Source organism: Triturus cristatus, chromosome 2_2 (assembly GCF_964204655.1).
Source record: "Triturus cristatus chromosome 2_2, aTriCri1.1, whole genome shotgun sequence".
In the NCBI taxonomy this organism is placed as follows: domain Eukaryota; kingdom Metazoa; phylum Chordata; class Amphibia; order Caudata; family Salamandridae; genus Triturus; species Triturus cristatus.
Window position 1 is genome coordinate 1,097,256,068 of NC_140582.1, and position 12,839 is coordinate 1,097,268,906.

Genomic DNA, 12,839 nt, shown 5'->3' on the forward strand with positions numbered 1-12,839 from the left:
CGATTAATACTGCAACAATTTGTGGTATTTAAAACAATCAGGTTGAAATAAAGTTCTTGTGGCATTTTAATCTATATATATTTATGACGACTGTAAAAATAAATGGCCATTCATACGTTTATTACTACAGTGCAAAGGGCAAATTATAACGGATTACCACAGTATAACAGAACTAACCGGAGAAAAAAAAAAACTTTTTATAGCTTCACAGATTGCATGTGAAATTACTTTATGCAGGGGAACAGCTCTCCTAATAGATACAAAATCTCTGTGATTTTGCCATTATGCACAAATGTAAGCCCTGGCATTCTGGTGAAATATCTTTTGATTAAATAAGCGCACATGAACAAATATCATGGCAAGAATTATCTATGCACATGTGTAGAGCATTACATTTATCACCCCTGTTAAGGATGGGCCATCATGATGAGGAAATACATATAAATATACACATACATACACACACACAGACATATATATGCATACATACACACACATATATATGTACAACCACATATACACACACACATATATATATATTTAAACACACATATATACACAAACATATATACGCACATACATATACACGCACATATATACACGCACACATATATATATATATATATACACACACGCACATGTATATACACGCACATATACACATGCACATATATATACACGCATATATACACACATATATACACACACACACATATATACACACACACACACACATATATATATATACACACACACACATATATATATATATATACACACACACACACACACACACATATATATACACACACACACACATATATATATATATATATATATACACACACACACACACACATATATTACCTACTGGCGGTCGCCAGTAGGTAGTTATAGTTAGGACCCTCTTACCATAGGAAATCCGCAACATTCTATTTGGAATAACTTTGGCGCCGGTCGACAAATCCTCGCGAAATTTTCAAAATAGGTGGGGCGCTACACTCCGCTCCTACCCTGAAAGTCTCGGAGGGATTCGTCAAGCGGGGGCTGAGAAAAAAGGGGGGTCCCAAAACGCGTTTTTCCCATGCATTTTTCCATAGGACCTTTAGACACAGCTACAGCCCGAACGGCTGAACAGAGTTACTTGAAATTTGGCAGAGAGGTAGTCCTCAGGTCAAGGAAGTGCCTTTTGTAGGTCTGGTGTAAATCTGTTCAGTAGTTCCTGAGAAAATAGCATTTAAATCAATATATATATCTGTGGCAGCTTACGGTGCGCTTACCGTGCGCTTACCGTAAGCTTACCGTACGCGTACGGTGACGTGCGCGAGCGCGATTCTGATTGGCTGTTAGATCTTAGTAAACATTCGAATCGGTCGAAACCAGGAAGTGTCGGCCGCCATTTTCTCACTCGCACTCTGAGGGGGGGATGAAAAACAAAGGCAAAAAACATGTAAAGGGGCTGTTTAGACAGATATTAACCTCCTAACCTTGATGAAGGTGTCTCCAAAGAACCCCCAAGGCCAAAAAGTCAATAACTTTTTTTTTCGAAAAATCGCCGATTACGCTTACCGTACGCGTACGGTAAAAAAAATGAAAAAAAAAAAAACAATATCCATACTCTCCACACCCCATGTGCAAATGGTGCCCAAAGGTCACCATTTGTGAATGGCATATGAATGAAATGAAAAATAAATGTTTAAAAAAAAAAATTAACCATACTCTCCCCACCCCGTGTGCAAATTTGTGCATGGCATATGTATGCAATTAAAATGTAAAAGTTTACCTTGCACAACGAAGCGCAAAATATGCCCTCCATGTGCGCACGGTGCGCGAAGGGCATCGTGCGTACATGGCCCATCCAGCGTAACGTGGGCACGCGGTGCGCGTAGCGCACCGCGTGCCCACCGTGCGTGTACGGCACTAACTGCGAAAAGTGGGCGCGGGGTGCGCAAAGCGCACCGCGTGCTCACTGTGCGCGCACGGTGCGCGAAGCGCACCGTGCGTGCACGGAACGAACTGCGTTAAGTGGGCGCGCACGCCACGAATGGCGTAAAGTAACTTAGCATTTAAAAAAACGTACAAATTCACTGAAAAAACCATAGGTTTCACACACGTTATAGTTAGGAATTAGCATTTAAAAAACCTTGCAAATTCACTGAAAAAACCATAGGTTTCACACGTTATAGTTAGCTGGACATTTTACTGATAAAAAACCTATGAAATTCCCCCGTTATAGTTAGTGCAGGCAACTATAACTCACGCGACCGCAATCCTCTGCTGATGACATATGTGTCTTTATGAAAAAAAAAAAAAAATTGTAATATATGTATAGCTAAAAATTTATGGAAGAAAACATGGGTAAATAAGTGTCTAAATACAGTATTAGCATCAGCAGAGGATTGCGGTCGCCTGAGTTATAGTTGCCTGCACTAACTATAACGGGGGAATTTCATAGGTTTTTTATCAGTAAAATGTCCAGCTAACTATAAAATGTGTGAAACCTATGGTTTTTTCAGTGAATATATATATATATATATATATATATATATATACACACACACATACACATATATATACACACACACACATATATATACATATATATATATACACACATACACACACACATACACACATATATATACACACACATATATACACACACATATACACATATACACACATATACACACACACACACACACACCATCAACTTTATTTCGCACCTCAAAGATGCATAAAAGTACACCAATAAAAAAACAATTCACTACAGATGATAAACATAGGATAAGAACAATGCAGATTACAATCAAATATCGAATAGCAGCAATCATAAATTAATACCAAATGTGATCAGTTCTCAGGATTCAATAGGTCATTTGTTAAAAACCTTATGAGTTCTCATGGTGGCCAATAAAAAGGAGGCAAGTGCATAACAGACCGGGGGGGGGGGGTTCTTATTGATAAAATAAGGAGAGGGCTAGCACTGGATTACGCAGGGAAAATTTCTGTTTGAGTGGAATGATAAAAATCTTTCTCTCTACTTTATACAAAGGGCAAAAGAGCAATATATGTGAAGTTGATTGAGTCGCCTTATTGTTACACGAGCAAGGCGGTAAAAGACGTATAGAAAATAAATTATGTGGGTGTCCCAACATTAGAGGAATAAACTTCAGTTGAAATCTGGTCAGGATAAAATTATGCTGGTTGGTCTCGACAACCCCTAGATATAAATGAGAATAATTTGGCATCTGCAGTATGCTCGCATCAGACTTTACAGACTGTTTTTCTCTTTGGCTATCTCACCTATCATGCATAAGTTTAGTTAAGTAAATGGAAAGTGTACGCAAAGGGTGTCATACAGGAAGGCAGGACCCAAAGAGGTTAGGGTTTGCCTAACATACAAAAGCCATGGGATTTTGAGGGCGTGAGCCATATTCATAATATCTTTCAGGATTTCTGGTTCAGACCCATAGTGTCCCTTTTCCATACTGATAGTCAGAGAGAGAGTGGAGCTAAATTAATAGCATCAGTGATGAATGGCATACTAACGTCAGTGCGTGTCACAAGGGTATTACATGATGAAGAACTGACAGCAATCTTTTAATGAATTTGGCTTCTAAGACTTGAAGTGCTGTCATGTCTGTTATCCCCCAGATTGCTACCTCATGTGTAGCCATTGGTTGTGTTTTAGCCAAATACATTTAGCCATTTCTAAAATTGGCTTGCAGCTCAATTGTTTAGAAAATCTAAAAATCGCAGCGATACCTTGGATCATTAAGTTTGCTCGGTTTTGCAGCATCTCCTTCCAGTTTTAATTTTAAAAACTATGCCTAGATAATTAAAATGCTGTACCTGCTGAATTCTGTCCCCCTCTAGATTTTAACTCATCCTCTTATTTTTAGTACCGCCTATTGCCATAATATAGGCTTTGGCTTTATTTACATGTAGATCCAGATCGCGCATGAATGCTGCATAGTGTGTAATAAGATTCTGAAGTGCCAAAGGGGTCCTTGCCAGTAGAACTGCGTCATCCACATAAAGACGGATGGGGAGGTCGAGACTTTTGGGATATCTTTCGCGATATTGATCCGGATGTCATTACGTTTTTTGGTATATAAAGCAAACAAGATAGGAGCCAAGACGCATCCTGGTCTGACTCCCCTTTCAATTTTGAATAAACTGGTGCATTCGCCTGAACTCCCATATCGGACAATAGCGGTGGCATCCCTGAAAAGCTCTCTTATAAAATGTATAATGGCGTCATCCACTCCCATATCCTTTAAAACTAACCCAAAGTTTGTTATGTACCACACAATCAAAGGCCTTCGACAGGTCCCTGAAGGCCATGTGTAATTGGGCCTTTTTTACCGTGGTGTACTTTTCTAAAATCATTGTTAGATTAAGACACTGGTCTAATTACCCCCACCCTTGTCTGAACCCGTACTGCACTTCTGAAAGGATTTTCTTTTCCTCTGCCCAAACTTCCAGTTTATTTAACAAAAGCCTGCCCATACGTTTAGCTGTACTAAGAAGCATAGAAATAGGGCGATAGTTGGCAGGCAATGAAGCATTCCCTTTTTTAAATATCGGGATTATGACAGAGTGATATCTGTAAGACAAATTTCTATAGGGACCCCATCGGGTATATACGCACACAAACACACAATCCCTAAACTCTGGACTGGCTGTGTTACTTCCTTACATGAGTGAGAAGAGAGGGAACAGTAGACTAACATTGCTCCACGAAAAACACAAAAATTATTAAAACAATGTGGACAACATGATTTATTGTACATTTACACCAATGCATTTCTTGGAGATGCTTGCGATTCAAACTACGTAATTAATAGTATACACACCATAGATGACAAACTGCATTGTCAAATTCATTAACTAGACAAACTCAAATAGTGTCTTATCTCGAATAGACTTAGAAGACGGACTTACACAGCATCCACACATTTGTATCTGAACGCCCACAAATCAGGTAACCATGTTACAAATGCTATAATTTCTTTAGTGCAACTAATTAATGATAACAAGCTTGATTTCACATTGACAAGTTAAAGTCACCATTATTCCAATATGAAAACTGCAGTCAATAAGCGATAAGCATGTGTGGAATGCCGAGCTGTGACTGAGGTGTGGGTCAGGCAGATTTACTGGGTGGGCCCGATGCATTAATTTGCAATTCGTCCAAAAACATTTTTGATCTTTGGTGAACTAATTGTCTGGTCCCACCTCGTAGAGGTCTCATGAAGCAACATGACCAGTTACTCTAGTTAATGAGCTCTAGAGGTTTTTACAATGCCTATTTTCTTTGTTAAACACACCATGAATCCTGCTCTTTTTGAAATTAGTTGTTCTTTCTAACGTTCAAAGCCAGAGTTTCTTACCTTGACACATATCCCAATACTTTATATTCATTCCAGTTGTTATCTCTTAACTCTCCATTAGATGAGTCATATTTACTGTCTGTCTGGCACTGGGTCTCAGACTCCTTCCGCTGCTAAAAAAGTAATATTAAAATGTCAGGGTAAACAAAATGAACATACATCAGTAAATGTTTTTTTTTAATTAGTGTTTTATTTAGTTCTATTTATAATAGCAAGCCTTTCAGTTGTGTCAACCATTTTGGTGTCATCATTTGTGAAGGAGACACCTAACCAAGCACTCAAATTGCAAGCATCTACAACATTATGTCACTGAAACGTTTTATAACAAACTTTAAAAAGCATACACAAAAAAAAAACATCACCTCCCAAAGTACATACAAAATATACAGCTATTCCGTAAAGCTGATATAAAAATAAATACAGTAATGCAGTACACTTTTTTGAAAATTCTTTATCACTGAGCATACAAGATATATTTTTGAGAGGATAAGAACAATGAGCACAGGCTTTCTGTAGTCATTTCAAGTGAAGTGGGAGAAGTGGATTGACCCATTTCTCCATACTGTATGTTGTGGTGGGTAGATAAAATGGGAATAATTTAATAGATGAAGCCTGCTGACCAAAATCTCCTCTCTGTATGTATCTTCTGATCTCAGTAGTCTGGAGACCCAGATAAAGCTATCTAAAAGGCCAAACCTAGAAGAGGCAGAGCAGGGGAATGCTGGGATACAACCGGTAAGTGAGGAAAACAGAAACTGCCACCCACATATTAGTTGATATGGATCTTTCTGACATCTGCAAACCTGTTAATGGCCACACAAGGCTCTGAGAAACAGTATCTCGACATCGCCACAAGGTGGCAGCGTACAGACCAGCTTAAACTGGGAAAAAGACAACACATGTGTAGTTCAGGACATGTGTGGCAGTGTGGAACAAAATAATTGAGAACGCAGCATTGTAGGGACTGGTCTCCAATATGCTTGAAATATTTTAATGGTATGGAGCTTCTTTATGTCAGTCATTAGCCAAAACCTTTTTTATTTTACTTAAATTATATGCATGTTATAAGCTTATTTAATGGAGTTTTCAGCCAGCCCTCTTCATCCCTTTGTCTGTTGCTGTGTTTATATCATTCATCTTTTTCTGCTGCCCTCTACAGCACATAGCCCGGAGCAATGGGCAAGCCTCCTTCAGCCAGTAGTTAACTTCACAGTGAGTTACTGCATGCTGCTCTTTCACAAAGAGCAGACTCACACAAAGTAGTCCCCTTTAATATAAGGCCATAGCATAACAGGATGTTTTGTGAGGCCCCAAAAATATTTTTGCTTCAAGTCCAACGGCCGCCTTTTTTTTCATTTAATTGTCGAGGGCCTGGTATTGCCTCAAAAATAAAATTTTAAAAACACCATGCTAAAACTAAAGAAGCATTGACAGACCCAAAAGACTGGTCGCTAACAGCAGACTTGGCCAGTGCGTGCTTAAACATTGCAGTGCTTTGCCTTTTTAAGGTTATTACTTCCTCCAAGAAAGTGTTTGCTGTTTGTTTCTATAAATTGCAAATAAGATTCTGGATCACAATAATGAAAAAATTCAGTTGCAAGAACTTAAAAACTGTATGTTTAATAATAAGACGGTAATCCAAAAGAAAAAATGTGACTTACCTTCCATAATACTCTTTTTGGTGGATACTTTATTTAACTGCAGATTCCTCAACATTAGAATATCCCTCAGATGTGAGATTGCATCCTGAAATACTCCTAGAAGTGCTCCCACAAGTGGCCATGTGGCACCTTGCGGCTTCGTGTTGACTTTGTTCCACCCCGGATGTGACGGAGCTAAGCGTCACCCCTGCGTGCCTATTGCAGCTTCTTGATTTGACTACAATCGGTGGTATCAATGTGCTAGTCTCAAATAAATCTGGAGTTAGATAAAGCAGCCACTACAGAGTTACCAAAAGTAAATAACTTGCTTTTCTAATGGGCACTTCTATCTTCAGATTTCCTACCCTCAGAAGAGAAACTAAAGCAGTAATCCCCCTTCCCCCACCTCCGCCCCCACCTCCTAAGGTTGAGGGTCTATGGAGTGGTCTCAGACTTTAAAAAACAAAACAAAGTTCAGCAGGACTGAACAGGTGAAATGTCCTGCATTTCAGACCTGGCTTTCAAGGCCGTAGTGCTTGGTGAATATGTGCACTGATGACCTGGATGCATCCTGGCAGATGACAAAAGCAGGCACTCCGCATGCCAATGCAGTGGTACTGGCCTTGGCCCTGGTGGAATGAGCCCCAAGACCTTTTGAAAGCTGCTTCTTGGTCAGAGCATAGCAAATCGTAATGCAGAGGACTATCCGCCTTGACAAACTTTGTTTCTGCACGGTCTTACTTTACTGTTCCCCGAGGAATCCCACATAACCTTGATCATTCACCAGATGGAGCCGATACAAATGATGGAAAAGCTTGAGGCTTTTTTGTGGTCCAGTCGATGGAGTCTCTCCTACTCTTTTGAGGGTTAAGGCGAAGTGAAGAATATTGGGAGGGTGATGGATTGTCCAACGTGAAAGAGTCGACTATTAACAAAAAAGGTCGCCCTAGTCTTCAAACTAGTTTGTCCAGGAGAAAAGGTGTTGTAGGGCGGCTGCAGCTAGATAGCATGGAGTTTACTCATGCACCTGTGAGCTCCAGGCAATCTCAGTGAGGAGACAGTTTTGGGAGACGCAACAAGCAGCTGTGCATTGGCTCGAAGGGAGTGCACATGAGGATCGTTAGGATCAAAGGAAGATTCCACTGAGGCATCACAAGAGGTTTGGGAGGGAACATGTAACTTTTAATAAATTGCAGCACAAGTGATTCCAATAAGGATGGTTGGTAGAGCATACGCAAAAAGGCTGGAGGGTTTATAAACACCCACTAATCATGCCCACTGCAAAGCATTGCTGGGCCAAAGACAAAACAAACAAACAAATCACCGGATAGTTGGCTTGTAAACGGTCTGTGTTGCTCCTCCACACCAGGCCACAAATTTGTCCCACTACCGGTTGTAAATGTACTTCGTAAATGGGTGCCTGGCAGCAAGGATGACATCCACAACCTCAGGCAGTAGATCAAAACCAATTACCACAGCTCAATCTGAGCACATAGAGGTTTCAAGCGCCTAGGGTGATTAGTGCACTATACAAATCAACATACCATAACAGGTGTAGATTAAGCAACTTTGGGTTCAGAGCTCTAGCCTGTTGCGGAGGGAGAAGATCCTCCCAACTTGGTATCCTAATAGGAGGACAGATGCTAATGTCCATAAGTTTTGGGTACCACACACTGTCCTGGTTAAATTTGAAACTACTCGGACGACTGGGCCTGGCTGTTCGAGATCATTTTCAGACCTCTGGTCAAGAGAGGAAGAAGCACAAAGATTCTCATGCACAAGAAGCGCATGATTCCATGCATGATTCCCATGCTCCACAGTAGCCTGAATGCATCTTCTAGAGTGCTTTTCTGGAAACTTTGTGGTGCAGAAGTGGCTGTGGGGAATAGTTCCAGCTAAGATTCTCTCACGGTCAGAAGATGCTCTGCACCATCTTGTGGTGCAACTGCCATTCATGTTATTTTATGTTATGTTATAGACTTGTAAAGCGCGCGATTACCAAGTAGGTGTCCTGGCGCTGTCCACTACTCCCTAATCCTAAGTGGCAGAACTAGTTACCGAACAGCCAGGTCTTCAGCGCTTTTCTAAAATGCAGTAGGCTATCCATGCGTCTCAAATGGGGTGGCAGCCCATTCCATAGCTTGGCTGCACCATAAGAAAAACTACGTCCCCCCCCAGCAAGCTTTTTTAATAACGGGACCATAATCAGATTGGCGTCAGATGATCGAAGACGTCGGGGAGGGACATACCTTTTAAATTGTTTTATTAGGTAGTCGGAACCATCCCCATTTAAGGCCTTGAAGACCAGGCATAGAGCCTTGAACTGGACTCTGCTTTTGACTGGAAGCCAGTGTAGGTCTCGGATGGCCTTAGATATGGGGGCAGATTTTGGGATGCCGGTTAGCAGTCTAGCTGCAGCATTCTGCAATAACTGCAATCTGTGCAGCAGATTTTCCTGAATGTTAAGGTACAGGCTATTGCAGTAGTCTAATCTGGATGTTACAAGGGCCACCACCACAGGTTTTCGACATTCGTAGGGAAGCAGGATCAGAACCTTTTTCAGCGCTCTTAAAGTATAGCCTGTTTTAGAGGCTACCGCCTTAACCTGTAACGCCATGGAAAGTTTGTCATCTACCATCATCCCAAGATTTTTTACCTTGTTGACCGGAGTGGGAAAAATCCCTAGTTGCTGCGGCCACCATGAGGGGGTCCAGAAACTAGGGTTATTCCCAAACAGCATGACCTCGGTCTTATTTGAGTTCAGCCTAAGGCAGTTGCTAGCCATCCAGTGGGCCACTTCCGACATACAGGACTGAAAATTATGATCCAGCCCCACTTCACGCCCAGGAAGAAGAGACACCACGATTTGCGGGTCATCCGCATAGGGAGTGACACTGAAACCGTGGCCTCTAATGATGGGAGCAAGGGAGGGCACATAAATGTTAAACAAGGTGGAACTTAGTGAAGACCCTTGCGGAACCCCACAAGGTAGAGAAAAAGGTTGGGAAGAAAAGTTTCCTAAGGAAACTGTTTGGCTACGATCCGAGAGAAAGGAGTTTAACAATTCCCATGGTTTTTGCAGAATTCCACCTTTTCTTAACCGATCCATCAGCAAGCAGTGATGGACCGTATCGAACGCGGCCGATAGATCCAAAAGGATCAAGGCCGCTCTGCCTCCCTGATCCACTGCCGACCTGATCTGTTCTGTTCTGTGGCAGTGATCAGAGCGGATTCGGTGCTATGTCCTTCCCGAAATCCATGTTGGGAGGCATCCAACAATAGAGTGGTCCTCATAAAGGCAGTAAGTTGTTGGTTCATTGCCTTTTCCACTAGTTTAGCTGGAAGAGGGAGTCGGGAAGTTGTTTGGATCTGAAGGGTCCAGACTAGGTTTTTTTAAAAGAGGGAGAATGGAGGCCTCCTTCCAGATTTTTGGGAATATCCCTCCTTCAAAAATTCCATTAAAAATAGAAGTAAGGTAGGTGGCTACAGCCACAGGGGCCAATTTAATGATTTTCATTGGGCAAGGGTCCAATGGGGATCTGGAATTGGCTTTGTCAAGTAAATCCAAAGTGTCCTGCAAAGTAAGTGGCCTAAACGCCTCCAGGAAGACCGCCGGCGTGGCCACATCTTTGGCCTCCCGCTCGGACTCCCGATCAGTCCTAATAGAGTCACCGAGACTGGTGAAAATATTGTTAACTTTGGTTTGAAAAAATGATGCAATCTTTTCACAAAGCTCTATACTTGACGGAACGGAGGCAGATTTGACGGAGGATAAATTAGTAATGGCGAGAAAGAGCTCTTTCGCCGAGTTTTTAGCCATTGATATCTGAGTGGCATAAAACTCCTGTTTTGCATCACGTATCGTGTGTTTATATGTGGCCATACTTGCCAGGTATATCAATTTTTCATTATCCGTATAGCCCTTCCTCCAATTTCGTTCCAGTCTCTTACATATACATTTTTGCAGTTTTAATTCCCTCGAGTACTAGGGGGCTGAGGGCACCATTCTTTTAAATACGGCTAATTTGGGTGGTGCAAGGTCTAAGCAGGCCTGCGTAAGCCATTTCGGAGGCAGAGGCAGCCTCCTCCATATTGCTGGCAATAGGTGTGAGAGAAGTTGTTAGTACCCTAGATAGGGTCTCTGCTTCCACCCTATTCCAAGCTCTGACTTCTTTCCGCTCACTTTGGTACCTCCCATTAGCTATGTGGGGTGTGGCTATGAGATTAAACCGAACTCCCGCATGGTCTGACCAAGCCAGCGGTAACAGAGCCAAAAAAGATAATTCCGGAATGTTTGAAAAAACCCCATCAAGGGTGTGACCAGCCAGATGCGCAGGGCCCATTACGTGTTGTGAAAGCTCTGCTGCTTCCATAAGATCTAGTAGGCGTACTGTATCTGGGTCGTCTGCCTGCTCGAGATAAAAATTGAAATCCCCTAGTATGGTATGTGAGTTCCCCACCAGGGCATGCTCTAGAAGGGTTCCAACCGTGGGAAAAAAAGAGGATTTCGCGCCAGGGGGTCTATAAATGAGGATGCCTTTAAAAGAAAAATGGCTTGTTAACCTCAAATTAAACGCAAGTGCTTCGCAAGCAGGCAAGGTAAGCGCTTTAAAAGTTCCCTGGATCGAGCTATGATAGAGGATGGCCAGGCCGCCGCCCCTCTTGTTAGGTCTGTTGAGAACCTCACAATAAAAACCCGGGGGAGTGGCTTTAACTAGGTCTGGACCGGATGCCTCGTCCGTCCAGGTTTCTGCATGATCAGCAAGGCATCACCAGCTGAGTTTGCCAGCCCGGTCGAGGTGGTTCACAATCAAGGAGATGCCCTGACGCTCTAGCCAAATCCAGGGACACAGCACTTTTGGGCACAGGATCCAGGACCCCCCCTCCGCCCAGCTTGTTGCAGTACCACATGGAAGTTGTGTTGTCCGTGACAACCTGCACCAGCCTTCCCTTCATGGATGGCAGGAAGGCCTTCAACACCAGCGGATGGTCCGCAGATCCGACCTTTTAATATGGAACCTGTAGGAAACTGGGCTTTTGTTGCAGAAGTCACCCCACTTTTTGCCTGGTATTTGATGCAAATTTAACTGAAGTACACTGGGTTCCTGCTAAACAGGCCCCCAGTGCCAGCGTTTTTCCCCAAAAACAAGTTCACTGGACAACTGATCCCCAACTGCCTTTAGCACCTCTGTTAGTCCCTAGTAAGTGGTACCTCTGGTACCTAGGGCAGAGGTACTAAAGAGGGTTCCTAGCGCTGCAGCATATCTTGTGTCACTGTAAGGGACCCAGCACCAAACTCATACAGACTGCCACTGCAGGTTGCGTGACAAGGTGCTCTAAAAAGTGAAAATACAACGTGGCACACAATTGTGTGCCATGTTCCCTAACACTGCAAGTAATTATTTGTAAGTCACCCCTACAGCAGGCCTTACAGCCCTAAGGCAGGGTGCAATATATTACATGTGAGGACATATCTGCATGAGGAGATATGCCACTGTGCTAGCCAGTTCTATTACTGACAGTACAAGTGATCAGGAAAGCCATCTTAAGGTGCGTACTGGGCACTGGTCAAAACTAATTTCCCAGCTACATAATAGCTTCACTGAAACCTATGGTGTTTGGTATCAAACACCTCTTATTAATAACCCCACACGGATTCCAGTGATGGATTTATTAATACATCCCCCTAGGGGGTACCTTAGATGTAACCCCTAAAAACCTACCAGCCGTCTTGTGTGCTTGGCTGGGCACACCTCTAGGGTGAAAAGCCTAAAGTGAACACGAAGTTGGGAATGCCACA

At 42.5% G+C, this 12,839-nt stretch overlaps 1 protein-coding gene across 2 annotated transcripts in view; it reads right to left on the reverse strand.

Moving 5' to 3' along the window:
- EIF2AK3 (eukaryotic translation initiation factor 2 alpha kinase 3) overlaps nt 1–12,839 on the reverse strand; it is a 155,296-nt gene that overhangs the window by 36,143 nt on the left and 106,314 nt on the right. Inside the window, exon 10 of one of the 2 annotated variants that reach the window (XM_085642650.1) lies at nt 5,400–5,512. In XM_085642650.1, coding sequence (XP_085498776.1) covers nt 5,400–5,512 — 113 coding nt within the window. The remainder of the gene's footprint in view (nt 1–5,399; nt 5,513–12,839) is intronic. The other variant, XM_085642651.1, reaches the window with a different exon arrangement.